Source organism: Metarhizium robertsii, assembly GCF_000187425.2.
Source record: "Metarhizium robertsii ARSEF 23 chromosome Unknown MAA_Scf_2, whole genome shotgun sequence".
Classification (NCBI taxonomy): domain Eukaryota; kingdom Fungi; phylum Ascomycota; class Sordariomycetes; order Hypocreales; family Clavicipitaceae; genus Metarhizium; species Metarhizium robertsii.
In genome coordinates this window covers 2,661,025-2,689,019 of record NW_011942160.1, presented here as the reverse complement: position 1 = coordinate 2,689,019, position 27,995 = coordinate 2,661,025, and the positions used below count along the sequence as shown (strand labels likewise).

The following is a 27,995-nucleotide window of genomic DNA, read 5'->3' as shown; positions in this document are numbered from 1 at the left end:
ACCGTTGAAGCCACTTTCATTTTGCCTGCCCAGACACGGTACTGTGGAGATGTACCTCGCTTACAGTTTTGGGCGTCCGGTACAAGCACGTGCTTTTTTGCTGGCGTTTAAAGAAAATGGCGGGGTGGCCTTGGACCGCCGTTTTCCTCTCAGTTGCTCTTTTTCCCTGTGCCAAGAATCAGGCTGGCCCCAAGGTGTCACATCGATGGGCACTATTGATGCAGTGCTCTGGCCATGATGAAGCAATTTTGTTCCTTTACAAATTGTCTTACGCTCAAATGCAACATGGCCAAAGGGACTTGAGTCGTCGAATGCCTTCAGTCGTCATTGTTGGGGTATGACAAAACGAACCAGTTGACATCGGGAAAAGAATCGACATTGAATACCCACGCACCCCGCTCAGTCTACTGTGGTCGGTCGCTCACGCTGACATCAACACTGGATGCGCCTCAAACCGGTTTTCCATAGTTTTCCAGATTGATCCAATTCAAACACTGCACGGCAATCGTCATGGCCATCAAATTCGAGCGGGCGTGACTTCACTTGCAGACGTTGCAAGGAACCCTGTATTTTCATAATTAGTACTTACACTGCCGAAGCACTGCTGTGAAATGTAAATCGCCGCTGGCCCTTGACTCGTCTGGTCGTTTCTGGACGGCCGCTTTCCAGGCACCCGGCCGTGTAGCATCGTCAAATATAAGTGGAGTCGACCGGACATGAAATGGCCGAGTTGGCCAGGTGAACCAGCGGCACCTGTGGCGGGTGGCGCTGGTGGGCGCTGAATGAGCGCCTGGAGGCTGACCTTGCGGACGTTTGGCAGGAGCATACCGTCTGGCCACAGTAATTGACGCCCAACTTGACGCCTGGTGAGGCTGTGCGCGCCGTTTTGGACTTGGATTGGTCGGCAACACCTTGCGATGCTATTTTTGACATTACTCCGCCCGTAAACGAGCCGTGATGCGATCCCTCGATACGAAGCCCCCCAAACCTTGGCTGGTCTTGGGAGGCTGGGCATTGTGGCGCGCGGCCTCACCGTTTGAACCTTCCCAATGTCTTGGCCGTCACCAGACGGTGCACATGTGCCCTTCTTTCGTCACGGCGGCCGACGACGACGATCATCATCAATCTTCAAGTCGAACGCGAACACTATTTCTGGCAACGTCAAGTGCTCCGTACAGTAACGCTCCTCTCCCACACCCTCTCTCGCTGCAACCTGCGCCGACTCGGCACCCCTCGGTATGATTGCGGCAGGCACCGAATGTTCCTTTTTGTTACCTTGCATCAACAACACCCGTCTCAAAGCCTGGCTCGTCTCCGGACACAAGTGCCCCAGCCCGGCCAGCAAAAGCCGGGGGTTGCAGGAACCTTGGCAATTTCCATCCCCGGGGCGGAACAGACACCGTCTTGGCTCAGAACGGCGGCACACGACACTCGACTCCTCAATGTTTGGCTCTGGGCGCTCCCGCACATGTCATTCTTCATCGGGCATGTGAGAGCAGATGCCACAAGTTAATAATTGACCCTTTCGCTCCATTCCTGCCGCTTAGCCCAGCAGCCGCATTTGAGTTTCCTACGCACCACATGCAGGGCTAAAACCACACCATGAGACACCGTTACCGCCGTCAGCCTGCGCAATCTGGGGAGGCGCGCCCCAGACCTGCATTCCCATGCCATCAGCCTTGCAACCGCGCTTCCTCAGGTCCCCCAACAAAATCCAATCACGTAACTTTCACACCGAGTCTCTCCAAGCTCGGCTTGTCGGAAACAACCACGCCTGTCCTTACTTACTTTGGGAATTTTTTTCTCGTCTTTCTTCCCAACCGGCCCTTTGGCTCCATTGTCGTCGCCGCTAAACCCCAGCCCGGCCAGGCCCCTGGCTTCCCCCCAAGCATGTCAAGTCAACACTTGTGCACCTTATCGTCAAACGCTGATTCGCTGAAGAGCACCAGACATCATCCCCATGACCCCGCAACTTTCGCGAGCTTAAGCGTTTGATATTGTCTGTGTGCTTTGTAGTAGAATTTTGGCGCGATTTTTAGCTGTGTGCAAGAACCCCCCGAAATCGCTAGACATTAGTACTAGTCGATCCAAAACGGGTCTTTTCGGGGCATCGCGGGTTGACGAAAACAACGTTATGGGGAATTTTTTAATTTTCATGTTTTTTTTGACATTGTGAATCTTGCTCCTATTCCCGCTCATGCGTACTGTGACCCGATCGTGGGTTTCACATCACAACACAGTCACTCGCCATGCAGCGCGACTCAGGAAGCCAGATGTTCTCCTTTTCTTCTTTGGTTTGAACTACTGATGCCCTGCATTTGTTGCGGCTTTTTTTTCGGCGATGCATCGCGTTGTGATGTGTGACGCCACGAATATACATGGCATAGCTTCTTGTCTTGTCTCGGCATCAAGAGCCCGAGTGACGGCCACCCTTTGAGGCGAAATAAATCGCTCGAAACAGTGACATTGCTACGATGAGATTCCTTGCACATATCTCTTTTCTAAATTACCCGTCAAGTCCTAGAGCGCTGGACGGGATCTTCAAACAAACGCTTGTGGTGGTGCTTGTAGATTCGCCGACCAGCCGTGCCTTGCGCATTCCCGATCTGCGCAAAGGGAAAAGGCAAGAGCAGACACAATTGATACGCCCCCCCGCATATGTACATACATACAATGATATCGCACCCCTCCATATGGGTCAGACCCTGTTTCCTGCCCGCCCCAGAGAACGCTAGCCCCTCCCCCTTTACGCTTTTTTGGTGTAGATCCATTCATCCTATCCATATTACAACACAGAATGACAGCTCCTGATTTCCAGACACGTCAATTGGCAAACGCGTCCGTCCCCAATCTTTGACGATGGAGGGAGGTTGTAATCACAAGCAATCTAAGAGGAGGATGATTCTTCACCCAGTGCTATTTTCTCCCCTTCCCCCCATTTTTTCTCTCCTTGACTCTCCCGATCCCGGACCGAGGGATCTCGAGGAGCTAACGTGCGACCAGACACTTTGCGGAGCCTTGAGGACCCTCCGGCTGGCTACTGATAAGTCTATTTTACCCGTGATGTGATTTGTTCACCTTATTTTTCGGTAGTCAGCAGTGTGCGTGAAGTTTCTAACATGTGCTTCGCTGCCAAACTCGGTAGTCTGGCTGGCATACAATGGAGCTCGTGTGTCAGGCAACAAGTATCTCGGCCCGGGCTGTCGGTTAATCTCGATCAGGGGGCTACTACTATGTCGTTCTGCCTCGAGGGAGGAATGGATCAATTGGTTCTCTAAGAAGGGGGTGTCTGTCTAAAGTTGTCATCCAAAGGATTCGGCAGTATTGGGCTGAAGAGATGAGCAGCGGCGGGCAAAATCGTTCAAATTCAAGCTCGACCTTATCAGTTGCTTCCGATGTTCGGAACACACCCACCCCCCCTTGTGAGTCGAAGGATAAACTTCCCCAGATTCCAGATCTGCTCGGCCACCACCTGCTGTACCATAAACGCTGTAGTACTCGCATGCATCCGAACATCCCACGCTGTCTGCCACGAGTCTTCTAGATGAACATGGCTTCCAAATATAGACGCGCGCCCGTATGTAAAGGTGGACTTCGTCAACATGTAACCTTCTGATGTTCCATCTCAAGGACTCAAAATCGACTCGGCAGGTACCCCCCAGTACCAGCTAGCCACGCCCATAGCACCCACGCTCATGATGGCTGCCATGAGAAAGTTGACGTCGTTGTTATCCAAGAGATCCCATCCGCTCTCAATGACCCTTGACGGCCGCTGGTCCCCGAAGCTGGGCTTTCGGTGCTTATTCCTGAGGTTGTACTTGGCATCGTCCTCATCTTGGTCGTCAATGGCCGAGCCATCTTGCTTATCTGCTCCAGCCTTGCCTCCATCTCCACCGTCCACAGCAGCTTCTGGTGCAGCACGGCTAGTTGCAGACACCAGCACGCGGTTACCACCCTCACCCTCGACAATCTTGCCAGATCGCACATCCCTGACTGATCGTTGGAACATGCCTCCGAGGAAGCTGTCGAGGACACTCCCTAATGCACCCCAGATTACGAGGCCACCCATAAACACCCGTCTCTGGGCTAGGGTCCAAGGCGCGCCGCCGCCGAGGGTTGGTGCCGTTTCAGGAATACATGCAGGTAGGAATACCATTGAAGCGGCCACTATGACCATGGACCCAAAGAGGCCGGCCGCCAGTCCAAGTAGCGTGACACCTCCGTTTGTTCCCCGGGGTACCTTTCGTAGCGTCAGAGATGTTATCAATCTCGGCTGGCTCTTGGACAGGATGCCCAGCTCTGAGCTGAATGTATCAGCGGCCACAGCCGCGTAGTTGGCAATGATGCCCACAACCAAGAGGTCGCCGCCCCATGAATAGCACATGCTGCCTTTGGGTTTGGGGGTATTCGGGTCGGCGTATGCCGCAGCTCTGGCTCGAAGTTGATATCCGTGGGCGACCGCAAGTATCGACGCCATTAACGAATTTGCAAACACTATACACCTGCATATTAGTAACCCCTGTATTCTATGCTCGGAACGCGGCGCATCACCATGCCTTGGACGTGTGTTCTTGGGCCTTCTCCGCCCGAGCTGCCCTTGGAGTGCAAAGTCAACGTAGCTTTGACATTTTCTTTGATCTGCCAATCGCGTTAGCACTCGGAGCCGTGCGGCCACCAGACAAGCCAGTCCATACATGTGTCACCCGTGTTCCTGCCAGGAAGAACACGCACAGCAGCGCAAAGGGCAGATTCCACGGATGATACGCATGGGCAATCGCCGTGAGCGTCGCGGCGAAAAGGCCAGCGGGCGTAAGAGAATTCTTGCTCCAGGCTCGAAGGATAAGGGCGAGAGTCGCCGGTATTGCGATAATTGCCTTCATGGCTAGCAGCGACGGTGCAGCAGGTCCGGTCAAGCTGGTGATGTTGGCGATTGCTGGAGCTGTCAGAGACGGTGGGTTTGAGCTTGGGCTTGTCAAGGTGTGCGCGGCTGACGTCAAAAAGGACGTGTTCCGGACTAGCGCCGGAGAGCTATGGCTGCCCTGCACGATCATAGGGCTGGCTGATCGTGAGAAAACAACCAGTTGACAGCTCGAGTATCCGCCAAAGGCGAAGAAAAAAAAGTCTAAATATGAGACAAATCACGTATATAATGCTAATGCAAAGACTTTTATTGTCTACGCATTATTTGGGCCATATTGGCTAGTTTCGAGACTGGTTGCGCTAACATTCATCTCCGTGTACTACTAGTCGAGGTTCAATGACCACTTCAGCTTCGGTACTATGGTACCATCGTAATGTCGGGCTTGCGTTCTACGGATTGTGCTAATATGTTAGACATTTAATTCGGAAAAATTTCAGAAACTTCGTATTTTTTTAACTTGATGTTAACCTACTCTCGATGGTTTGTTGTTTGACAGAAGTCCTCGCACTGTATGTTTCGATTCTTGGTCGAGCTGATTGACTCCAACACCCCATTACGGCAGTATGACACAGCAATAGAAACGTCTCGGTATATAAAAAATTCTATCTCGTCTGACTAAAATAGAATTTAAAATTTGACAAAATCACATCTATTTACTCTTCAAATGTGACTTTGGAACGATCTCCTGTACAGTGGAAGCAGCAGAGCTCAGTAATCGATAAGATGTGGGGCCCGATTTTTTTTCTTCCTGCCAGACTACGAGATCATGTCGGGTTTTCCATCTGCATCTGCTGCAAAATCACATCCTAGCCGTCAATTCCTGATCTTGAGGGCTATACACCCGGCTTCTCATGATGGCTTCCGGTGACACACAAAGCGACCAGTTCGCAGTTCTGCCGATTCGCATGCCTCCTATGCCTTCCTTCCCTCATAGCGCTGTCCACGAAGTTCGCATTCGCCGAAATACGCCAAAGATCCCTACCGCAAACGACTCCCGAAGTCTTTTTTTGAAGAACGTTCCAGCCGATAGCACTGAGCCTCACTTCAGAGCAGTATTCACGAATCTCGTAGGCGCTGGCCGCTTCGAGACCATTTTCTTCCACGATGAAGCCACAGCTGCCTTGCCTGTTGACCCTGCTCAAGCAACAAAGATGCAAGGCTTTGCAAGGAAACGAAAGATGAAGGACGTCGAAGCTGAAGAGAGGGAACTGGAAGAAAAAGCCTCCCAATTACCGCAGATATGGACAAGGCAATTGCACAGGAGTAGTTGCACGGCAGTGGTTTTACTTGCCGATGAGAGGAGCGTCCGTTTAGTGCTTAAGGCGATCGCAAAAGTTCAAAAGAGCAAAAAATATCCTGTTTGGGGAGAAAATATGGCAGACGAAGTTCCAGAGCTAGGATCGTCGTGGGTATCAAAGCATCTACAACTCTCACGAGTTGATAAATCTGCCACACAAGCGGCTGTCCACGCCTTCTTCAACGCATACAACCGTAGGGAGAAGGAGGCTATTGAATTGGCCAAAAGGCTTCGGAATGAGCCGGATGAGGATGGCTTCGTCACGGTTACAAAAGGTGGAAGGGCGGCACCTGCTAGCCGTGGCGAAGCTGAAGAGGCTAAGCAGCGAATGCTAGACAAGGCTGCCAAGAAGAAATCTGAGTTGAAGAACTTTTACCGCTTCCAGCTCCGTGAGGAGCGCAAGAAGCAACAAGCAGCTCTTCTTCGACGATTTGAAGAAGACAGACGAAAAGTGGACGCTATGCGAGAGAAACGTGGCAAGTTCAAGCCGGAGACGTGAAATGCTTCAGTGTCATCAGGCCAAATTCCACCAACGTATGTGCAGTTCTTTTTTTTTATCCTGTTATATTATCCATTTCCTAGCATGATGACGCCGCGGGGCCATCAAAGCGCTAAAAACGATCTGAACAACTCTGATCTGTCATTTGGCGGATGCCGAAAACAACCGCGTTATAAACAATCTTCTCAACCTCGTCTGAAGTTGATATCGTTCCACTGTGTACTATTGAAATAAGATGATGACAACGTATGAGCAAACTGACACTCATTATAGGATCTCAAGTCGTGTTCCGAGCTGCGTTGGAAGCTTTACACGTGCATACCCGGGGTTTCAAGCCTGTGGTCCCCGTTAATCGTACACCAGTTATCTGTGTGCTACCACTGCTTTTGAGTCAATGCATATTGATCATTCGTATGTGCAGTCAAAAAGCTTCATGAGACATTGGCATAGAGTCTGCACAGCTTCACAATCCCACGACCCCTGCTAGACCAACGAACGTAGTGGTTCAGGGATCATCCAGAGTCCAAGGTACAGAAAGTTGGAGTCGCTACGTCACTTCAGAAACGGTGCATATATGGGATCAAATAAATAAAAATGTATAGCTAGGCATATTTACAAGACCATCAATCAATTGCATTGCTCAATTGAATAATGCGCCTTATCCTCCTCACTGTAGGTCCAAGTATTACGGACTCCAGAGTATCTTTCTTAGTGATGAGGTGGTTAGTAAGCAGGGCTCACTCCTTTTGTTTACTTCCATGTCCCCCACATAGCAACCAAACACAACTTCGTCGCACGGGACCCTTTTTGGAGACATTGAATCCGTCTTGCATCACAGCCACCTGAAGAAACGGTCTTGCAAAGCCTGTCTGTAGCATCATGGTATTTGGGAATTAAATTGACAATTATTTTCCCAAACAGCTGCCATGATCGACGCCGAAAACCTCCGTACAGCGTCGCTGTACATCAACAACCAGCTTCTCTCACGAGGATTGCTGCGCGATGGCGACACAATCGACTTTGCAGGCGCAGGAAAATGTGGCGAGGATGGTGCAGCCCTTTCGGGACGCATTATTAGCATTTTGAATGATTTGATCATTCGACGCGACGTACGCTGTACTTCTGGCCTCAATACACATACTGGTAAGCTAACAACTGGTACAGCGCGATGCCGAACACCGAGAATCTCTTTCCACTGCCATGCGCGCCTTGCGTGCCGAAAACTTGAAGCTCACAAGTGATACCGCTCGTTTGACCGAAAAGCACGCAGAGGCACAACGCAAGGCCGACATTGCAACAGCAACAGAGACGATGCTGAAGACGCAGCTCAAGTCGGCAGAGGCCAACGCCAGGGCACTGAAAGAAGACGTGGCGCGAATGAAGTCACTCGTCGCTCAGACTCGTGCCTCATGTGCCACAGAAATTCGGAGGCGCGACCGACAGATAGACACCTTGAAGAAACAGTTGGGGGAAGCTGGCCGTTCGCGAGGCTCTAGGGGCAATCCGGCGGTGACAGTAATCACAGTGACTGGCGAGACTGGCCGAGAAAGGGACAGGACCACTCTTGACGGGAGCTTGTTCGGCCGTGACAACGAGCTGCAAAGCGAAACAAATACGACGCTTTCCAACTTGGCGCAGCACCTGACCGAAGAGAATGACACATTACTCTGCGTGATGCAGCGAGCTATGGCACAACTACGTGACATGAGCGGCTGCACAGAGGAGAGCAAGGGAGATGGCGAGGTTAATAAGCGGCCGAGCTGCGAAGAGATTGCAGCCGAGCTGGACTCGATCATGGGTCATATGAGAACGATATTGACTAATCCGTCATTCGTACCCATTGAGGAAGTCATGGTTAGAGAAGACGAGATCAACCGTCTCAAGACTGGATGGGTCAAGATGGAAACCCGGTGGAAGGACGCAGTGCATCTAATTGACGGATGGCGAAAGAGAATGGCTGCTAATGGCAAATCTGTCTGTGACGAGGAACTGCAGATGGGCTTGCGACTAAGCCCCGTCCGTGTCAACGATGTCGAGGAAACAAGAGACGCCGTCATGGGACTATCCGTTGTCAAAGAGGAGGAGGAGGAGGAAGCAGAGCGTTTCATGCGCTCCCCTTGCCCAGCCGATCGCGTTGGCAATCGCCCAATATTCGAAGCTCCTGGCGAAGGATACGACAGGGTAGAGGAGGATTATGAAAGCGAAATGACGGATTATGAAGACGACGTCCCAGCCGATGAGCGTGTCGCAACTACAGCCAACAATGGCATGTTAAATGGCTTTGAACCGGAGCCAGTTGGCCAGCGCTTGGATGAGTCGTTGGAATCCATACCTTTGCCTGAGCCTCCACAGCTAAGTCCTCTTCGCAATTCAAGTTCGGCTGGGAACCGCGGTTTTCGGAATAGCGAGGAGATGCAGTCACTTCCCAGCGAACCGAGCGGAGTTGGGGACGAGACGGGCCAGAATAGAATGTCGCAGCCAAAGTCAATGAGGTCGTTGCCAGTCCGGCCCAGGTCACTCGCACGACAGTCCATGTTGCCTAGCAAGATCCAAAGATTGGTAGAGCGTCCTCGATCTCCTTCAAGAACGTCATTGGACGATGCACTACTTCCAAAACGAGATGCTGAGACTTTTCAGCGGGAGGAAATTGAGATTCCTGGGGAGCCTTCCTCGGCCAAAGAAGAGCCCGGGGAAACAGCCATATGCCCAACAACTTCGGCACAGCGACGAGTCGAAAGCCGCGTTGCATCTCAACCAATCCTACCGCGTACTGCTGAGCCTGGGCCACAGCAGAGTCCTCTGACAATATCGAACATCGCCGCGAAGCTGGCAGCGTCTGAGAAGGAGGCAGATGCTGCTCGTGTACGGGCCAAATTGCGCGCGGCGCGGAACTCGACAAGAGGCGTGTCAAGGCCGACTATTGCAAAACCAACCAAGAGTGATATAGCAGTGGCTGATGTGCAAATTCAAGCGAGCACTGAACGCGAAGTGGCCATGGATGGCGACCCTGTGAAGCGGCCTCGGTCACCATCAGGAGAGACTGAGAAGCCGGAGAAGAGGAAACGAGATCGCAAGGTCGGCAAGGCGGCGTCAAGGAGGCGAAGTACACTTAGTCCACGGGAATTGGAAACACTTATTTCGGGCACTGCGGAATGAAGCACTTACATCGGAGTTGGTCTATGATATCCAGCATGGGTTGCTTGAGGGGGCTGCGGAATATGAGCGAATTGATTGGCAAGGCATGCGTTCTGCCTTTGTGCTCAGCGCACATATACCAACCATTACATGATGATATGGAATGCTATTTTCACAATACGAACCGTTGCGGCATTTTTTGACGTGATTCAGGAGGCAGCATGACACAAATTGCATCTCAAATACCACATCCTTTGTGGCATTGGCAAGAATTGTCTATATGTACGCAGTTACTATGGACAACATGTCAAAAATTACACGCCGAGACGCAGCTTCTGGTTATCCTCATCATTCACCGCACCGAACAATGCGCTTCTTCTTGGACTGATTCGGATCAATTGGTGCCGTTTCCTAGCGGTCCATCGGGTTGAGGGAACTTTGGATCGGTAGTGAAGGGCTTCTTGCTGCTAAGCGAATCGACGCGGCCAAGCAAGAACTCCAAGTGACGGAAGGCGGCACTAGGAGCATACTGCGGAACCATGTGCCCAGACAGGGAGACGCCAACATAGGTGAGACCACGCTCTGTGTGAGTAGTCCCAAAGACGCCTGCGCCGGCAATGGTTCCAAGCTCACCGGTCGTGTGATATGGAACATAGAAGGGCTCGACGGGCGGCTTTTGAAAGCCAAGCTGGCCGCCAAAGGTCATGTTTTGGATAGCCATGAGCGTGCCGTTGGCCAGCAGAATAAAGTCGAGGGCGCCGTGGCCAATGACGACGTTTTTGGTCTTGTCGATGACATTGCCGAGGACGGTGGTGCTAGAAGGCGGGGACTTGTCGTGATCGACGAAGACGGGGCCGCCGCAGGATGCCCATTTCCTGTCTAGGGGCGCGTTGATGGCCTTCTTGACGTCCTGGCGGTCAAAGTAGATGGAGGCGCCCTTGGGCAGGTAGTCGAAGCTGCCGGGGAAGCCGAGGACGTCCCACAGCAGAGGGCAGGTTGTGGCTACCTGGTAGATGTCGAAGCAGGGGTTCAAGTCTGTGATGGCCTGCTGGATGGTATTGGCAAGCAAGTAGTCGTCGCACTCTGGTCGAGGCTTGCCGGTGTTGGGGTCGATGCCGGGCAGAGGGTTCGGGAGGTGGCCGGGCGGAGGGTAGCTGAGGTGCTTGCTGCGGGCGTCGGCGTATCCGCACTTGTTGTCGATGTCGTGGATCTGCTTGGTGAAGGAGTCGTTGAATGGGAACAGGCTGTGGTGGTAGTCGACAAAGGGTACGAGGGTGAGTTCGGTGACGCGGTCGTCGGTGATGGAAGGGTCGTAGATGAGCATGCCCTTCATGTTGAAGTGTTTGGTGTCGTTGGCATTGATCATGGCGTTGGCAATGTACGGGCAGTACATGCCGCTTGGAGATTGTTAGATGTATATACATGCTAGATTCTCTGAACATGGGAAAGGCACTGGGTCTGGGTGTCTTCTTACGCATATGACTCGCCCGTGATGTACACCTTGTACCCTTGCATGGAAAAGGTGTCGATAAAGTTCTTAAAGAAGCCCATGAACTGACGGGCGACGTCTTCCTCGTCCTGGGCCGTGACGGTGCCGGTCGAGAAGCCCGTGTTGATAGGCTGCTCAACCCAGAGCACATTGGTGAGATGGTGCCACCCCCATGGGTTAGGAACGGGTCTATAAGTGCCGTATTGCCACAGGAAGGGGCCGTTTTCCTGGATGAAGCCTTCGAGAGACGAGCAGCCGGGCTGTGTGTAGTGTATCGAGAATCAGCCTCGGAACGCGGGGGGGGGGAAACACGACTACTTACGCCGCCGTTGAGCCAAATGACAATCTCCTTGTCGGCGTCGGGGTTCGGGGACGGCTGGAACCAAAAATAGAACTTGTCCGGGCCGTTCACGTCTTGCGAGATGGACATTTGGCCGGCATACGCCTCGCCAATGTCAAAGTCGACGTCGGGAATGGCCGTTCCGTTGACTCTGTATTCTGATTCGCCGCTCTGATTAGCATTTCCTTTGTTCCTATCTCGTGGACGCCATCCATCCATCCATTGATCGGACGGGGCTCACGGAGGCGACTCTTGGCATACATACTCTGGGTGTCGGCATTGTCAAACTTGTTGGCAACGGGGCCGTCTCGCGTCCACTTGTCAAAGGGCACGCCTGGGTGCGCTCTGGCTCGGGGAGGGACGTTGGTGTTTCGCCCGTTTGGGTTTCGGAGGGCTTGGCCGCCGGCGCGGGCGGAGACACCGGCTGCCACGGAGGTAATGATGGAAGCGGCGAGTACCCAGCGCATCTTGCAAGATTGCCTGCCCTTGGTTTTTAAAAATTGCCCAAAGCTGACAATTGTCAAGTACGGGGGGGGCAATGAGTTGGGAGACGACCAGTCTTTCTTACTTATACTACGGCGAGGGCCCGGGCCTGGACTGTCTGAGACCGGACCACAAGCCGGCGGGTATAGCATGATTGGGAATTTGAGCCAACCCCAGCCGCGCCCAGCTATGGACGGCGATATGCCTCACTGTGGGGGGGATTGGACACAAGGCTGATATCTTGGTAGGTTGCTGGGCTCGCAATAGGTCCTTGAGTTAATCGTCTTCGGTCTTTCCTGTTCGGGGATGGGGAACTTGTGTAACGCGAATGACTCTGCTTGCCGTCGTGTTCGGCATTAACCGATGGGCGATGCTAGCGGCAGATGGGCAATTCCCGTTGTGCCAATCTTGTCTTCTGTTGCTTTTGTTCGATTGGCCGGCACCCGTATTACAATTCCCATCAGTTGGCTGATGACCTTTTGGAATTCTAGCAAAAAAACAGGACGAATATTGTTCCCATGTTCCTCGATTACACGATGGCCCTGGCAGCCTGGCAGATCCTAGGGGCTCCCCGTTAGGTACGGCGCAACTACTAGTTCTCTTAGCGTGGGCTGAATGCGGATTGATGCCATGACGATCATCTTCAACGTCCAAGCCTCCGAGGAGGTGCTGGCCGGCCCACTTTCTGTGTTTGGGCATTCTTCAGCACGATTAGCTCGCGCTTTTGTTGCGTCGGCGAGATGATTGGCACTGATCAGTCAAGCTATCCCACAGTTTACGTGAATTCTTTCTCAAGGCGAAAACGAGGCAGCCGTCTCGGAAACCACCGAGTCCGCAGTTTCGGGCCCCACAGCCTTGTCAGCTCAGCTCTCGGATACGTCATGCCGTTCTGACTTCCTATTTAGGCAGGTCGATATCCTGGTCGGTCCGCAGCTCCGCAGCTCTTCATCTTGTTGATAGTGCAGACAGAGGCACAGCCTGGGCACAGCCTAAGCCTCTAGGAACGATTGCCGCTGCAGCTTTTGACGTGCATGTACGTACTGCGATTCACCAAGCAGTCATGGTTACCTATGTGCGACCGCCAGTCCCCAAGACTTCATGTGTAGTTGGAACTTGGAAGTCGTCGCTGATTGTGCCTATCTATATACTGCATAGAGAGAAACCTAGGAGCGCTTGCACAAAATATTACGTGTCCCACGCTGCCTTGCCATGTATATTATGCACTCGCAAGAGCGTGTGATGAAGACGGACGCCACGCCTACAATGCCGTCAATCGCAAAGCATGGAGGTACAAATGTAGATCAACTACCTTACTCGGGACCATTACGCCCATAGAATGTTCAGCTTGGCCCATCCTTTGGCGGGTGGCTCGACAGGCTCTGGGTTCTGGCTGGCCACGTCCAGGAACCCCCGAATCGGCATGTCGTGCAGCGACACCAGCGTTGTCTTGCGCCAGTACTTGTATCCAAAGTAGAGAATGAGAATGAGAGGGATGTTAAAGTAGGATGATACGAAGCCCTGGGCGCTCCAGTGACCGTCGATGAAGACGAAGAATCCGCCGGTGATCAAGAGAATGGTAAACGACACCAGGGCAGTCCATGCCGCATATGGCTGGAGAGGGCCTTTCCAGGGAAGCTCGTCTCGACTGATGCCCTGCGCTTTGCAGCCGTAGTAGAAGCGGAGGTATACAATCTCAATGTTGATCCAGTGCACAAACGAGGCCGCCGAGACAAGGGCCTGCATCCAACCAAAGACGACTGACGCCGCGGACGAGAGCGTCAGATAGCCCAGCACCATGAGCGATCCCACCGCGGCCACAGAAAGCCACGGAGTGCCGAAGCGGTTGGTACGCTTGAAGAAGCTGGGCGCATGTCCCTCAAGAGCAAGGCCATAGAGGGTTCGCGTCCCCACGAGCATGGCTACAAAGACGCGTGTAAGTCGTTTCCACCCGTTGCAATATCACGGAGCAGCCGTGGGACTTACCAGAGTTGGCAGCACTCCAGGCACTTGTCACGACCACGGCGTTGATAATGGACGGCACAGCCTTGATGCCGGCGTTGGTGGCGGCAATGGCAAACGGCGAGGCACCAGCATCGCCGGAGCGCGCCGTCAAGGCCGGATCGGCCGACGAGACGATGAGCCCGATGCAGAAGACGGTGAGCATGTAAAACACCATGATTCTCCAGAAGACGCGCCTGGCCGCGCGGGGGATGTTGCGCCGGGGGTTCTGCGTTTCCGCCCCGGCAACAGAGATGTTCTCGACGTTGGAGAAGGCGTACGCCGCGCTGACCAGGACGCGCCAGAAGCCGACGAACCGGCCCCAGGAGCCGGGGATGCCGGCGTACTGGACAAACGGCCCCGGGCTCCTCCAGAAGCGAAAGCCAATGGGCTCGCCGTGCGGTCCCGCGCCGGCCGTGATGCAGATGCTCTGCGGCGGCATAAACGTCAGCAGTCAGCCATCAAGGGAAACATCAACCGGCAGTCCACACGAACCATGACGTTGACGCCGACGATGAGGGCGATCTTCAGCAGGGCAAGGACGAACTCGAGCTCGCCGTAGACGCCAATGAGCAGCAGGTTGCTCGCGATCAAGAGGCCGCCGAGGAGGGTAATCCACACGGCGTGGTTGACGTGCGTCCAGTAGTCGATGATGACGGCGCACGCGACCATTTCGGCCGGCAGCAGGATCGCGTTCGCATAGGTGCTGTTCCAGCCTTGGGCAAAGGCCAGGGCCGGGTCGACAAACCACTCGGCGTGGCGGACGATGCCGCCCGACAGAGGGACGAGGGCGCTCAGCTCGGCGATGGACACGACGACGGCGCACATGAGCGCGCCTACGATGGCGTACGACAGGAGCAGGCCCAGCGGCCCTCCGTTGGCGAGAGCCCGGCCCGTCGCGAGGAAGAGTCCCGTGCCGATGGTGCCGGCGAGGGCTATCATCTGGATGTGTCGCTGCTTCAGGCCGCGTTGAGCGCGCGCCACCTCTTCAAAGGCCCGGTGGACTTTGACATCTTGGCCAAAGGCGCCTAGGGCGCGGGTTTCGTCGTCGGCGGCGGGTGGCGCGGCGTCTATTGTTAAATCGCTCGCTCTCCTCTCGGCGTCACGGTCATGGTGACGCATCGTCAAGTGCTGGCGCCAAAGGAGCGGAGGCTGCTGTTGCGTCGACTGGGCCGGAGGACAAGGCTGTACGACAAGGAGGGATTCAAAATGCAAAGCGGTACAAGGTTGAGGATGGCCAGAGAGTACGAAATCAAACGACGACGACTTCCATCGGAGCAGTCATGACACGGGTGACGCGCTTGATTGATTCGGAGTACTAGTGCATTCGGATATGTATATCGCTGTATTGGGCCAAGGGAGTTACATATGTAGTGTCTTGGTCGGGAGCAAATGAGTTGCCGACAACGGCGAACCCAACAAGCCATGGTTGCTAAAGACTCAACACTTGACTCACAGTCAGTGGCAGAATATCGCTATTTGCCCAACAGGTAGTTATTCACTGCCATGCTGTGGATAGCATGGTACGGAATACAAAGGCCAAGTACCCAATCTGGTCAAATGCTTTTTGCCGCCCACTGCTGAGTGTTGTAGGGAACAAGGCAAAGGATAGAATGGGCACAGCAGCGACAGCACCGCTGGAGAGAAAAAGGAAACAAATGAATAAAATCCAAAGCACTTGTTGTGGAGTATCAAAACGCCCGTCATATTGCATGTCTTGTCGCCGATCAGAAAGCCCGGTCGCAACCATGATGTGTAGATTTGTACACAAGACTCTTGAGCTGCGGCAGCGGAACGCCACAAAGTGCGGCGATGCGGATTCGACCCTGTCAAGATGGTAACGCCTTCTTTATCACTTCTTGTCTGTAGGCGGTGGAAAAATGCCTATAAATTGCTTCTACGGTGTTACTCCGCGGACGTTTATGGCTTGCTGATAGGGAAGAGGCGGGTGGCCCTTGTGCCAGCCACTTTTTCAACTAGGAACACCCACGTGCACCCTGGCACTGCAAGTTGGAAAGGGGGAATTGGTCCCTCGGGAGGCCCCGAGTAACCCGAGAAATCCGGCGCAAGGCCCAGGGACAGCCAGGATGGAAAAAGGTTCCACCAATACACTCAAGGGGTGGTGGAACTCGTGGGAAAGGGCTGACGGCTATTTATTGGGTCTGGTCGGAGTGGAAACTGCTGGATAGTCCCAAAGGCGGGATAGGATATCCAAGTCAGTCACGAAAAAAGGGGTGAGAGAGGAGGAGACGAGGATTCATCATCAGAAGTCGAGTGTAGTTGAAGAGAGTAATGATGCGCCGCTCGGTGTTGCTCGATAACTCACCCGGCGCCGGACGGATGCTCGATCGAGACTAGTTGGCACTCATCACTCCTTCTTGTTAAATGAGAAAGACATCATTGATTCATGGCTGATCCGGGGGCACATCCGTCGGCCAACCAAGACAAGTTGCAACCTAACCCAGGAGATGACACCGCACAACACAACACAACACAACCCGGACAACTAACAAGACTAGCATGCATGCAAACAATAGCTCGGGGAGGATAGTTTCGCAACAAGACCTCGATTCGAACACCTTCTCAGCTGGTGCCGACTTGTTCTTCTCGTACAAAAATTGCCTCCACTATCATGTGTGCGCATGTGTGCCGAGGTGGTTGTAAGTTGCAACTTGCGATTGACTCTTGACATGACCTGCTCAACTCGACAAAACTTGACTTGGCAAAGGACATGCATGTGCGTGCCATGTTTCCCCTCTTTCCCCGGAGAGCTGAGCGCCACTTGCGCAAGGTTTCCCCAACATGCCCAACTCTGTCAAGGGAATCGAGCTGCCACAACAGGGCAAGCGAGGGTCGAGATCTTTATTGGATCGAGCACATGTCCCGGGCGGCGTTTTGGCCGTCAATACGAAACGGACGGACGACGCCACAATCTGGGGTCTGGGGTCTAGCTCGGCCCCAACGTCAGCCAAGTCCGTGTAAGTGTCCATGATGCCAGGAACATCGACATCCAACATCCAACGTTGACGCCACGCCGCCGTCGCCGTCGTCGATTCATGGTCCATTTCAACAAGTCGACTCGGCTTGAACAAGACTCCCGTGAGAACCATGTGAGAAGCCATGGCGTTCAGTCTCCCGGGTATAAAGAGGCAGCCTTGGGATCTGCAGCTTTCGAAATTGAAACACCCAGAGTATCAGCACCCTCATCCTTCTGCCTCCCTGACCAACTCGACTTCCCACCTGAAGAGCCAAAACACAAATTGCCCACAATGAAGTTCCTCGCCCTGACTACCCTGGCCTCCGGCGCCTACGCCGGCGTCCTCGTCCAGCGTGACCTGGCCACCATCCAAGCGGCCATGACGTCTGCCGGCCAGGGCATCGACGGCTTGGGCACCGCCATCAAGGGCTTCTCCGGCGACCCGGCCCCCGTCCTGGCCGCTTCAAACACGCTCATCCAGGCGCTCAAGGACGGCAAGGCCAAGGTCGACCCTTCGAGCGACCTGACTCTGGCTGATGCGCTTGGCCTCCAGGCCCCGGCCGGCGAGCTGCAGAAGAAGGGCGACGCCCTCCTGGCCGATCTCAAGACTGCCGTGCCTACCATCGAAAAGGCCGGCATGTGCGAGGTCACCTTCACCCAGACCAGTGACATCAACACGGCCGCCAAGGCCCTGATCGACAGCGTCGTGTCCAAGGTCCCTTCGGCCGCTCAGGGCATTGCCCAGGGCATCGTGGCCGGTCTCCTCAAGGACCTCCAGGATGCTCAGGATGCCGTCGGCCCGGCCAACTGCAAGAACTCGGCCACGCCTCCCGCGAGCTCCTCTGCTGCTCCTCCCGCGACGTCTGCCGCCCCCCCGGCGACGTCTGAAGCTCCTCCTGCGACGACGCAAGCTCCTCCATCTTCGTCTGCCGCTCCTCCCGCGACAACGGAAGCTCCCCCGGCCACGACGGAAGCTCCTCCCGCAACGACGGGAGCTCCTCCGGTGACGAGTGCTGCTCCCCCGGCCAGTGATACCTGCCCGGCTGCTTCTACCGTCACCGTCACCGCCATCGACAGCAAGCACTGCACGCCTACTCCCACCTGCACCAAGAAGCCTCCCGTCACCGTCACCACCACCAAGAAGGCCTGCCCGACCAAGACCAAGCTGCCGTGGTAAAGAAGGGGGGTCCCTTTTCAGGCTCTCGCCCGAGTGTGAGGCACGACTTGAGCATGTTTAGCATTTTTCCTAGTTTTTCCACGGTACCCCTGGTGAGCACTCCCCGGCTGACGGGAACGTGTCGCGATTGTTGATATCTGAAGCTCTGTTTCTGGTTCAACACCATATATATTCATTGTATCATATTTTGATGCTTCTCTGCCGTCGAGTCTGGGATTGTGCTCCTCGGGGAATGTAACTAGCGAAAATTTGTTTTATTATTTATATAACTTCGGCACAAAATTATTGTTAGATACGCTGTAGCATCTCAATGCCTCGTGATTTTTGTATCTCTCGTCTTGACTAGTGTTGAAGTGTCTGAATCGCATTCAAGCCAGTGATGGAAAATATCTCGGGCCTACATCTTGTGTGTACTAGACAGTTACAGCGACATAGACGGCTGGTTTCAGAACCACGGATACCTAGTGGTGGCAAACAAGGCCCGAGAGTCGGCGCCGTGATTGTGTAGTCTTTTTGAATCCGGCGGAGCGTAGAGATGTAGCGCGCCTTGCTACAAGGCAGGTTGGGAATGGAAAGATGATTTCATCGCGTTGGTCTGTGGAAATGCCGAGAAACAAGGATATGTATGGTACGCAGCTCAAAGACGGCCAAGATGACAAACTTCAGCGGGCAAGGTTTCCTCAACGGGAGTAAGTAAATAGCCTGTATGTACACTATGTGAATACAATAAAGAATTTATGCATAGCTAGGGTTTATTTTCTTGCTGATGTGTGTAATCGATGACATGGTAGGGCAAGACGTCGTGTAGCTGGCGGCCTCCTTATATTTCGTGTACACCCCTTGCATTGCATTGCATTACATTACAGATGCGGAATTCACATCAAAAGGTGAGCCTTTCAGCTAATCACTGCACGCGAAACGTATTCGTGCTCCTGCTCATGCTCAAAGCTCTTTGGTATCTTCTCCCTCAGAAAGCCGAGAGGCCAACAATACGCCGGCGACGCACCACCTACATTCACATCTTTAGTGGAAATATCCCTCCATTTCCCGTCTTTGTTGGATTTGGGAAATGGCCGTCATTTCATGAATTCCTGTCCTTGTCAAGCCCCAAGCTTGCAGGCGAGTCCTGTATTGCTTTTTTTTTTTTACCTGCGCGGGTATAAGTGCCCCATCTCAAGCACAAGGTATTTTGATGCATGTAGACTCGTGCACATGTCATGCTAGATAGAGAATACTGCTTCACATCAGGCTCCGGTGAATCATATATGCAGCAGGGTGTCAAGTTCCTGTTGGACGTGTTTCCGGGTTTCGACACGTTGGTTGAGGCTGAGTGATGTGATTGTGTGTGTGTCTCATCAACGTGAATGTCGCGACATGCTCATCTCAGCCAAGGGTATTTCAGCTGAGCATGGCACATTCAGCCGTCACTTTCTTCCTCCGCCGGCTTCATTGGCTATCCAAAAAGCCCATGCATCGAGCCCGTCAGCCCACGCTTCATCGGTTGGGAACCGGGCTCGGCGTTGGGCCCGAGCCAATCTGGTGGTGCTCCGGGTTACACATTAAGCAAGATGCTCGAGGCATCCATTAGTGCTTTGTATGATTACTATAGCACTGTGTGTTGGCACTACAACGCAAGGTTGTGCGTCATGTTGCTATTCAACAACTGTATATTTGAGCAATGTGTTTCATCCTCTATATGAATCGTCTCCTCCCCCATTCTACGTCCTCGGTGAAATGTGTAATGCAGTATGATGGACAGATCAAACTCCAGTGACAAAATGGGAGCTTCGTCAAATCATTCGTCAATCACAATTTTAACCCAAAACCTTGAGGACCTCGCGTCGCAAACGCACGAGCAATGTACTGGTCCTGTGAAAAGGTCAGTCTCTGAAAGGTGCCGTCTCTTTATTTACACGCCTACATGATTCGCTCTGTATTCTCATCGTGTGTATAGCTTTGCAGAACCAAAGGAGCAGCACCAAGGACTCATCCTTCCGTCACGTCCGTTGTCAATGTTGACACTGTACGTGTATGAAACACGTCCAAGCATGATGACGGTCACGGAGCGATTGTATCAGAGGTATAGGCTAAAGCAAAGCATTTGGATGTGAAGGGGCGTGCCTTGATCATATGGAATGACAACATTGTTTTGCTGGCAACGTTGGAAGGCATCTTGTACTGGCTTAGAAACTGGAGTTGTGATGTAGTTTCCAATGCTCACGCACAACCGTGTCCATTGATCTTGTGCACTGCACCGTATCTCGATTCCATGTGAATAGTGCCAAAGTAGGAGAAGCAAGCAGCTCTTGGTGTGCTAAGCAAAATCGGCGCCAGCCTCGCCAAGATGTAGACTACCATTTTATTTAGAATTGGAATCTCGTCAATTGCATTGGGCTCCTCAGGGTCGGAATCCAAGAAGCGACAAAGGCCGAGAGACGCAACCACCAAGCCAAATGCTCATGGCCAGGCATGTCCCACATACGAACCAAGGTCAACAGCTCCAAGCCGGGATGCAACTCCCGCAGGGTTCTGGGGTCGTCAATGGCCCAGTTAAAGGTAAAGTTCCAGTGTCCCCTGAGCCAGAGAAAGGCATTTAGCAAAAACCGAGTTGATCTCGGCATGCTGTCGAAAATCATCTGGCCGGAGCCGAAGCGGTCCATCAGCCGCTTGATCAAGAGTTGGCCGTCCTCGGGCGACAAGTACATTGTCAGGCCTTCGAAGATGACGAGCGTAGGGTTTCCTGTCGGCAACTTGACCAGCCATTCTGGCTCAACGACGGAGGACGCGAGCATTTCGTACGTGTACCCGTCAGTCTTGGACGCCGGCTCTGGTATCTCGATGCGGCGCCGCAGGTCGATTACGTCTGGAAAGTCGACATCGATCCATGTCACCCCGTCGCCACACTTATCGCGCAGGCGCAAGGCGCGCGTGTCCAGGCCGCAGGCAAGATGGACGACGGTTGCGCGCTCATTGTTGGCCAAGAAGTCGGCGGCCCATTCATCCAAGAGGCGGGCGCGCAAGACTATGAATGGCAGACCCGATAGCGCTCCCCTCATTCGATGGCGTGTTTCTGCCGCCTTGTCCAGAATTCGTGCCATGACGTCTGCGGAATAGCGATCAGCGAGGAGCGGCCTGGGCGAGTAGAAGTCTTGCCATCTCCCGTACAGCGTAATGAGAAGCGTTTCTTGCGCACCCGTGAGGCGTATGGGATCCATGTCGTTTTCGGGAGGTGGCACGGAAGCCATCTTGGGACAATTTTGCGTCTTGCAGATGGATGGATGTATGTTGCGCAAATGTGTAGTGATGACGCTCGTGGTGGACGATGATCATCATGACATCGTGGGGCCTGGCGTGATAAAGGATGTATGGAGTCAGATGGCACTAAGCAACGACAAGTTGACTATGGAATACTGACTGGATGGAGCTACTCATCGTATACTCCGTAGCAACCGGGGTATCACTAGGACAAGATATACATCCATAGCTACGTCCTGGCTGCGCCATGTTTTGTGTGTGATGATGCCCGCTCCAGGAACGAAATGCTAGACTTCCATTTCAAACATGGAATAATGTCAATTGATGAGGGAAACAAAAAACAAGTTAATTAATGACAAAATGCGCATTCACATGTGCACGTATTACTGCGGGGCCCTTCCCAATATGGGCTGCAAAGACGGCATGGAACGAGGCAAAGAGCAACTTGTCTCCATGTCAAGTCGCGCCTGCCTTATGCAAGACTCTGGCCCTTGATGTGCTGTATTTTTGCTTCAATCAAGTATCCCACACATTGATTAATGAGCACGATGATTTTTTCTCGGGCTCCTGTGTCGAGTATCGCAGAGTTACTTCATGCCGCATCTCCATGGCCTTGACCATATGGCATAGGGCCACCTTGGAATATTCTCATGCAGTCGTACAGAACTCGCTCACCCTGGACGGCATGATGCATTGCATTGCGTGCCGTGCCGTCCGAGGATTATATATTATCCAGACTGCAAATCTCCTTGGCCGCACCGCCTTGAACCTCCTTTATCGGCATGCATGAGTCCATGACAGTCATTCGCGATTCCTTCATCTTGCCCCTTTTGGCGCGACATCTTCAACTATTCTGCAAACAAACAAAATCTAGACATTGTCCACAATGCAACTCACAAACGCCCGACTGCTTGCCAGCATATGCGGCGTCTCCGCACACGTCCTGGTATTCCGTGTGGGTGAATGGGATCTTGCTTCTCCGTCCATCTTCGTCTTCCATGCCCTCTTGGTCGCAACAGCTTTATTTGCATCTCGTGTTCAACTTCTCGGACTTTCCGTCTCTGAACTAATGACTTGTCTGGGATACTACGTCGCAGGACTATACGCCAGCATGATGATGTACCGCGCATATCTCCATCGCCTCTGCAAGTATCCCGGTCCGGTCCTCGCCTCGCTCACAAATTTTTACATCACCGCTCGATCGGTGAGCAAGTTTCAGCTCTTCAAAGAGGTTCAAAAGCTACATCTGCAGTACGGTGACTATGTACGCCTGGGTAAGCCGCAAACAAGAGGGGAAAAATGAAGCTTGGTCTGGCACCCTTGACTTACACCATCTTTACACCCAAAGGTCCGTCTGAGCTCTCCATTGCCGATCCCAAGGCAGTCGAGGCCATATACGGGAGCAAGTCACCTACTACCAAAGGCCCATGGTACACTCTGCTTGAACCACGCACGCCCGTCTTCATGGTACGCGACAAGCGGGAGCATGCCCGCAGGCGAAAGACGTGGGATCTGGCTTTTACAACAAAAGGTACGTGTCAATTGAGACCCAATCGCCATAAACACTGGTTAATTCTGACAATTCTATGCACCGTCTGATACCCAACAGCTCTTCACGGCTACGACTTTCGTATCACAAAGGCAATCACCGAGCTACTCCAAGTCGTCGACAGACACCAAGAGCAACCCATTAACATGACCACGTGGTTCAGCTTCTTCGCCTTTGACGTAATGGAGGATCTGGCATTTAACAAGACCTCCCACATGCTACGTCACGGCCGGGAATCATACATCTTCAAGACTATGCGCGGGGACATGTACAGTATTGCCTTCTTCAGCCATCTGCCCTGGCTAATGCCCTTTCTGAAGCGAACTCCCGTCTTGAACAGCAACTACCTCAAGTTTTGGCGTTGGATTCAGAACCAGATCGACGAGAGGATCAAGGTACGTTGGCCGAGACACTCACGCAGCAGGCCCGGGGTCAGGAGCAACAGCGTGTTTTGACATCAAGACCAGAATACACCAGACTGGCCCGACATATTCTCATTTCTTCTGGCCGACTTCAACCGGGGCAGCAAGACGCAGCAGGAACGGTGGGACTTGCACGGCGATGCGCAGCTCATCGTCATTGCGGGCAGTGAATCCGTCTCTACCACGATTACACACGTCTTTTTCCACCTGGCCCACGATGCACATCTCGCCCACGCACTCCAGAGAGAGTTCGACATGCTGCCTGGTTTGGCACATGACAATCTACTCAAGATCCCCTTACTAGATGCCGTCATCCACGAGACAATGCGCCTGCATCCCGCAGTTCCTTCGGGGACGCAGCGCGTGACGCCTCCAGAGGGGTTGGCCATTGGCGAGAGACGTATTCCTGGAAACACCATTGTTCAGGTTCCCTCCTACACCGTCTTCAGAGGTTCCTCATCCCCCCTTTGTGCCCCGAGCCGTGTTCGCTCTGACTCGACTCGCAGATGCCCGCTGCTTTGTACAGCCAAACGACTTTATCCCCGAGCGCTGGACCACGCGGCCAGACTTGATCCTCGATAAGTCTGTATTTATACCATTTAACATAGGTACGGCTGGATCCCCCTCTTCAAAGGCTAGATTCACTCCCATCGGCTAACACAAAGGGGAAAAAAGGCACGAGTGCATGTGTTGGCAAAAGACTGGCGCTCATGGAGATTCGCCGCTTGGTAGCCGAACTTTTCTGGCGGTACAATGTTGGCATCGCGCCCGGCCACACAAAGGAGGCCTTTCTAGAGGGGAAGCAGGACACGTTTACGCTGATGTCGCCTCCGCTGCCGCTCATCTTCACCCCGCGAAGCCGGTGAGGGAAAAAGGACTACACCAGACCCCTCGTTGGTTCACCGCACTGCTTGTATGTATCCCAGTGTACGAGGTCCTGTTCTTAGCATGCTCCCAAAGCGGGCTTATAAGCAACATGTCGACCTGTCTTTCCCCTTCTCTCCCAACGGCTTCTGCCAGCCTCAAATACCATCTCATGCCAAATATCTCACGTAAAGTAAACGACAGTATAGCTCTGCCGGGCCCCAACTCTACTTCCGTGGCTTTGTACCCCGTCCCCGGGGCGTCTGACGACGTCGTGCCATCGGGAAACGGCGAAATTGGTGGGCAACATGATGACGGGTCCTAGTTATCGCCCAGGGCGTCTCGTCAGCCATACCGGGGGAAATATGCACTCTTGCTAGCGGCAGAGGGATACAAGACCGCAGAGGACACTGCAACATCACGGACTGCAACACGCTATCAGATCCAATATGCATCGACTCGCAATATTGTTTGAGGGCTTCCTATATCATGCCTCTCCGACATAAACGACAGACAATTTGCCATCTGTGATAAGAATATCCCATGTACCGTATCCCATAATTTCGCAGAAAGAGGTATCGTGTTATACAATGCTGTTACAAGGCATCACTGCCGAGAGTCATCCTGCTCAACTCCAAATAATCCCGCTTTTAATCATCTCGTACACACTTTGACCACTTTGACCACCCAACGATAATCCACCAACGTAAACCCTGCCTTTAATGCTGGCTCCACTGGATGGTATTGAGATCGATACCCTCCTGTACCAGCTCCCAAAGGGGACTCAACTCTCGCAAAAAGCTGACTCGCTCTTGAACAGCCTTGAGAACGTAGTCAATTTCGGCCTCGGTCGTGAAGCGACCAATACCAAATCGAATGCTGCTATGCGCACTTTCGTCGCTGTTGCCAAGGGCTCGAAGGACGTAGCTAGGTTCGAGGGACGCCGAAGTGCACGCACTGCCTGAGGACAGGGCAATGTCCTTCAGAGCCATGAGGAGAGACTCGCCCTCGACATAGGCAAAGGAGACATTGACACAGCCAGGGTAAAAGGCATTTTCGTCGCCGTTCTGTTGGGTGTGTTCCAAGGAAAGCAGACCATGGAGAAGTCGGTCGGATAAAGTCTTGATTCGTTTCGAATCATACTATAAAAAGCATCAGCTTTACTTGCTCATCCGTCTTGAGCGTGTGGATCGGGATGATTTTGAAAGTACGAAAAAAAAGAGACAACGCAAATCAGACAGGGTGCTTCACTCAACACAAACGGCCTTGTCACGGGCCATTCAGAAAGCCATGCATGTAGAGCAGATCATCATATAAAGCGCATAGGGAGAGGAGGGCAAGGTACAAGGAAGGAAATTTGTATCAAAAAAAAATTAACTTACCGCCATCTCTTCTTTGGCGATGCGACAAGCCTCGCCAAAGCCGACAACCAGTGGCGGTGCGAGGGTGCCGCTTCGGAGACCACGCTCCTGGCCACCACCAGTGATGAGAGGGTCTAGTCTGACCCTTGGCCTTCTTCGGACGTAGCAAGCTCCAATGCCCTTGGGTCCGTAAATTTTATGTGATGAAATCGACATCAGATCAATGTTCATAGCATTGACGTCTAGAGGAATCTTTCCCACAGCCTGGGCGGCATCAGTGTGGAAAAAGACCTTCTTGGAACGGCAGAGCTTGCCAATCTCTTCTATGGGCTGGATAACGCCAATCTCGTTGTTGACAGCCATGATACTGACAAGGGCGGTTTCGGGCTTGATAGCGGCCTCGAGGTCCTCCATTTTGATCAGTCCGTTGTTCTGGACGGGCAGGTAGGTGATTTCAAAGCCCTCGTCCTGCAAGTGCCTGCAACTATCCAGGACGCACTTGTGCTCTGTCTGTGTTGTGATGATATGATTCTTTTTGCCAGAGCGACCAAAGAATCTGGCAACGCCCTTGATGCTCATGTTATTACTCTCGGTGGCGCCCGAAGTGAAAATAATTTCCTTGGGGTCGGCGCCGATGAGCGAAGCGATGTGCTCACGAGCAGCCTCAACAGCCTTTTCACTCTCCCAGCCGTAGGCATGCGTCCGGGAATGGGGATTCCCGTAGACGCCGACATAGAAAGGGATCATGGCGTCGAGGACGCGGGGATCAACTGGCGTGGTCGCCTGCATATCCAAGTAGATTGGTCGTTGTCCTTCTTCCATGACAGCAGCTTGCTTTAGAACCTCTGCAAGGCAAAATAATTGTTAGTCTATCAAATTGCGCGCCTAGGAGATGGCGAAGGAGGCCACATCAGGGGCGCACATACCAGCCATAGGGCTGACCTTGGCATCTGCAGGAGCGCCCATGGGCGGAGGGGGAATGTCGACGAAGTCCTTTTTATCCAGCTTGATGGCGGTTTCGACGCGGGCCTGGTCTTGCTTGGACTCGGTCACATATCCCCGTCTGGCAGGCGTCGTTCTCGCGGCCACCAGGGCAGCACGAGGCAGAGCTCGCAACGGGGCGGTAGCTGTAGCCTTGCGGCTCGCCGACCGTAGCGCGCAAGATGCTATACTGGACATGATTGCGATGAATGTGTTGTGTGCAGTGGCATGGGCGAGACAGGAAGCCAAAGCCCGATGAGCGGAGAGGAGAGGCGAGAGTATTTCAGGTGCAGCCCGTCCAAATCTCCATCCAGAAATTTGTCATGGCAGAGCTTCGGCTCGGGTACTCGGTGATAAGCATCCTCAGGGGGGCTCTGATTGGTCAAAATTGACCGGGGGCAGGGCGGCCACCTGCAAAATGTGCAAAAAGCCGCCCCATGGCGTCGACGGCTTGACCAAAGAGTGCAGAGATGAATGGCGAAAAATAATGGGGATACAGCACCAAGGACTCGGTAGTATTATGAGGGGAAAGACTGTGACGTCGGCGATCCATGCGCAGCAACGATAAAACTATGCATGGTGCATCAGAAGCAAATATTTGGGAAGAGGCAAAAGGCGGTGCAACGACGGACTGGCCGTCGAGCGAGACACGCGAGACACATGATTGAAGTCACTCAGTATGCGCACTGTGAAGATCAAGCCAACATGGTGATGACCGACGAGCACAAAAGCCCGCGGCTTCTACTCTGTAGTCTGTACATCCGGGAGCAAACTCGGGTTCCGGCAAGACAAATTGAATCTTGGGACGGCTACACTCCCCACGCACACTCTGCGAGTCCCAGGTGCTCCGTGTTAGAGGGACACAGAACCGGCCGGAGGAGCTTGGAGACCGACACCTAGCGGCAGGGCGGGCATGTTGATGCAGCTCGGGCGCAACATGACATCTGGATCTCTGGTCAGCATCAGTGTCTGTTGGACGGTTCAATGTTGACCGCTGAGCTAGAGCTGCAGGGGACATCTGTAACTGAAGCGACATTGATGGATGGATGATCGCCTGGCTGCTGATGCCTCCCCGCCAGACTCCTTCCGCGTTCCAGCACGGAGTGTTTCTCCGCACGCACAACGCAAGCAGCCAAGTGCAGCTGACTGGCAGCTCCCTGCGCCACAACCATCGGCACAGCCACCGCAAAGTCGTCACCAAGTCATGGTCCTGCCCTGCTCTGGCCTGGCTGCGCCGACAGACGTCA

The 27,995-nt window shown here is 53.4% G+C and overlaps 9 protein-coding genes across 9 annotated transcripts; 4 read left to right on the top strand and 5 right to left on the bottom strand.

The window, feature by feature from the left end:
• Nucleotides 1–3,625: 3,625 nt before the first annotated feature.
• On the bottom strand, nt 3,626–4,880 carry MAA_05626 (integral membrane protein DUF92; the record flags this gene model as incomplete). Its single annotated transcript, XM_007823624.2, has 3 exons — nt 3,626–4,494; nt 4,557–4,638; nt 4,695–4,880. 3 exons carry the CDS (start codon nt 4,878–4,880, stop codon nt 3,626–3,628), a joined length of 1,137 nt encoding a protein of 378 aa, XP_007821815.2.
• An 895-nt stretch (nt 4,881–5,775) lies between these two features.
• MAA_10820 (uncharacterized protein) lies at nt 5,776–6,717 on the top strand (the record flags this gene model as incomplete). The annotated part of the gene is made up of 1 exon (XM_011412739.1): nt 5,776–6,717. The coding sequence occupies one exon, from the start codon at nt 5,776–5,778 to the stop codon at nt 6,715–6,717; it is 942 nt and encodes a 313-aa protein (XP_011411041.1).
• A 926-nt stretch (nt 6,718–7,643) lies between these two features.
• MAA_05627 (NIMA interactive protein) lies at nt 7,644–9,873 on the top strand (the record flags this gene model as incomplete). Its single annotated transcript, XM_007823625.2, has 2 exons — nt 7,644–7,826; nt 7,882–9,873. The coding sequence occupies 2 exons, from the start codon at nt 7,644–7,646 to the stop codon at nt 9,871–9,873; spliced, it is 2,175 nt and encodes a 724-aa protein (XP_007821816.2).
• A 373-nt stretch (nt 9,874–10,246) lies between these two features.
• Nucleotides 10,247–12,148, bottom strand: MAA_05628 (serine carboxypeptidase; the record flags this gene model as incomplete). Its single annotated transcript, XM_007823626.2, has 4 exons — nt 10,247–11,249; nt 11,327–11,601; nt 11,664–11,839; nt 11,947–12,148. The coding sequence occupies 4 exons, from the start codon at nt 12,146–12,148 to the stop codon at nt 10,247–10,249; spliced, it is 1,656 nt and encodes a 551-aa protein (XP_007821817.2).
• A 1,339-nt stretch (nt 12,149–13,487) lies between these two features.
• On the bottom strand, nt 13,488–15,284 carry MAA_05629 (Amino acid/polyamine transporter I; the record flags this gene model as incomplete). Its single annotated transcript, XM_007823627.1, has 3 exons — nt 13,488–14,083; nt 14,148–14,592; nt 14,658–15,284. 3 exons carry the CDS (start codon nt 15,282–15,284, stop codon nt 13,488–13,490), a joined length of 1,668 nt encoding a protein of 555 aa, XP_007821818.1.
• Nucleotides 15,285–17,431: 2,147 nt separating this feature from the next.
• MAA_05630 (cell wall galactomannoprotein Mp2/allergen F17-like protein) lies at nt 17,432–18,316 on the top strand (the record flags this gene model as incomplete). Its single annotated transcript, XM_007823628.1, has 1 exon — nt 17,432–18,316. The coding sequence occupies one exon, from the start codon at nt 17,432–17,434 to the stop codon at nt 18,314–18,316; it is 885 nt and encodes a 294-aa protein (XP_007821819.1).
• Nucleotides 18,317–20,679: 2,363 nt separating this feature from the next.
• MAA_05631 (Leucine carboxyl methyltransferase) lies at nt 20,680–21,561 on the bottom strand (the record flags this gene model as incomplete). The annotated part of the gene is made up of 1 exon (XM_007823629.1): nt 20,680–21,561. The coding sequence occupies one exon, from the start codon at nt 21,559–21,561 to the stop codon at nt 20,680–20,682; it is 882 nt and encodes a 293-aa protein (XP_007821820.1).
• Nucleotides 21,562–22,457: 896 nt separating this feature from the next.
• MAA_05632 (Cytochrome P450 CYP628C2) lies at nt 22,458–24,408 on the top strand (the record flags this gene model as incomplete). The annotated part of the gene is made up of 6 exons (XM_007823630.1): nt 22,458–22,845; nt 22,920–23,102; nt 23,181–23,515; nt 23,588–23,993; nt 24,049–24,150; nt 24,218–24,408. 6 exons carry the CDS (start codon nt 22,458–22,460, stop codon nt 24,406–24,408), a joined length of 1,605 nt encoding a protein of 534 aa, XP_007821821.1.
• A 717-nt stretch (nt 24,409–25,125) lies between these two features.
• MAA_05633 (cysteine desulfurase) lies at nt 25,126–26,946 on the bottom strand (the record flags this gene model as incomplete). Its single annotated transcript, XM_007823631.1, has 3 exons — nt 25,126–25,548; nt 25,789–26,612; nt 26,694–26,946. 3 exons carry the CDS (start codon nt 26,944–26,946, stop codon nt 25,126–25,128), a joined length of 1,500 nt encoding a protein of 499 aa, XP_007821822.1.
• Nucleotides 26,947–27,995: the final 1,049 nt, after the last annotated feature.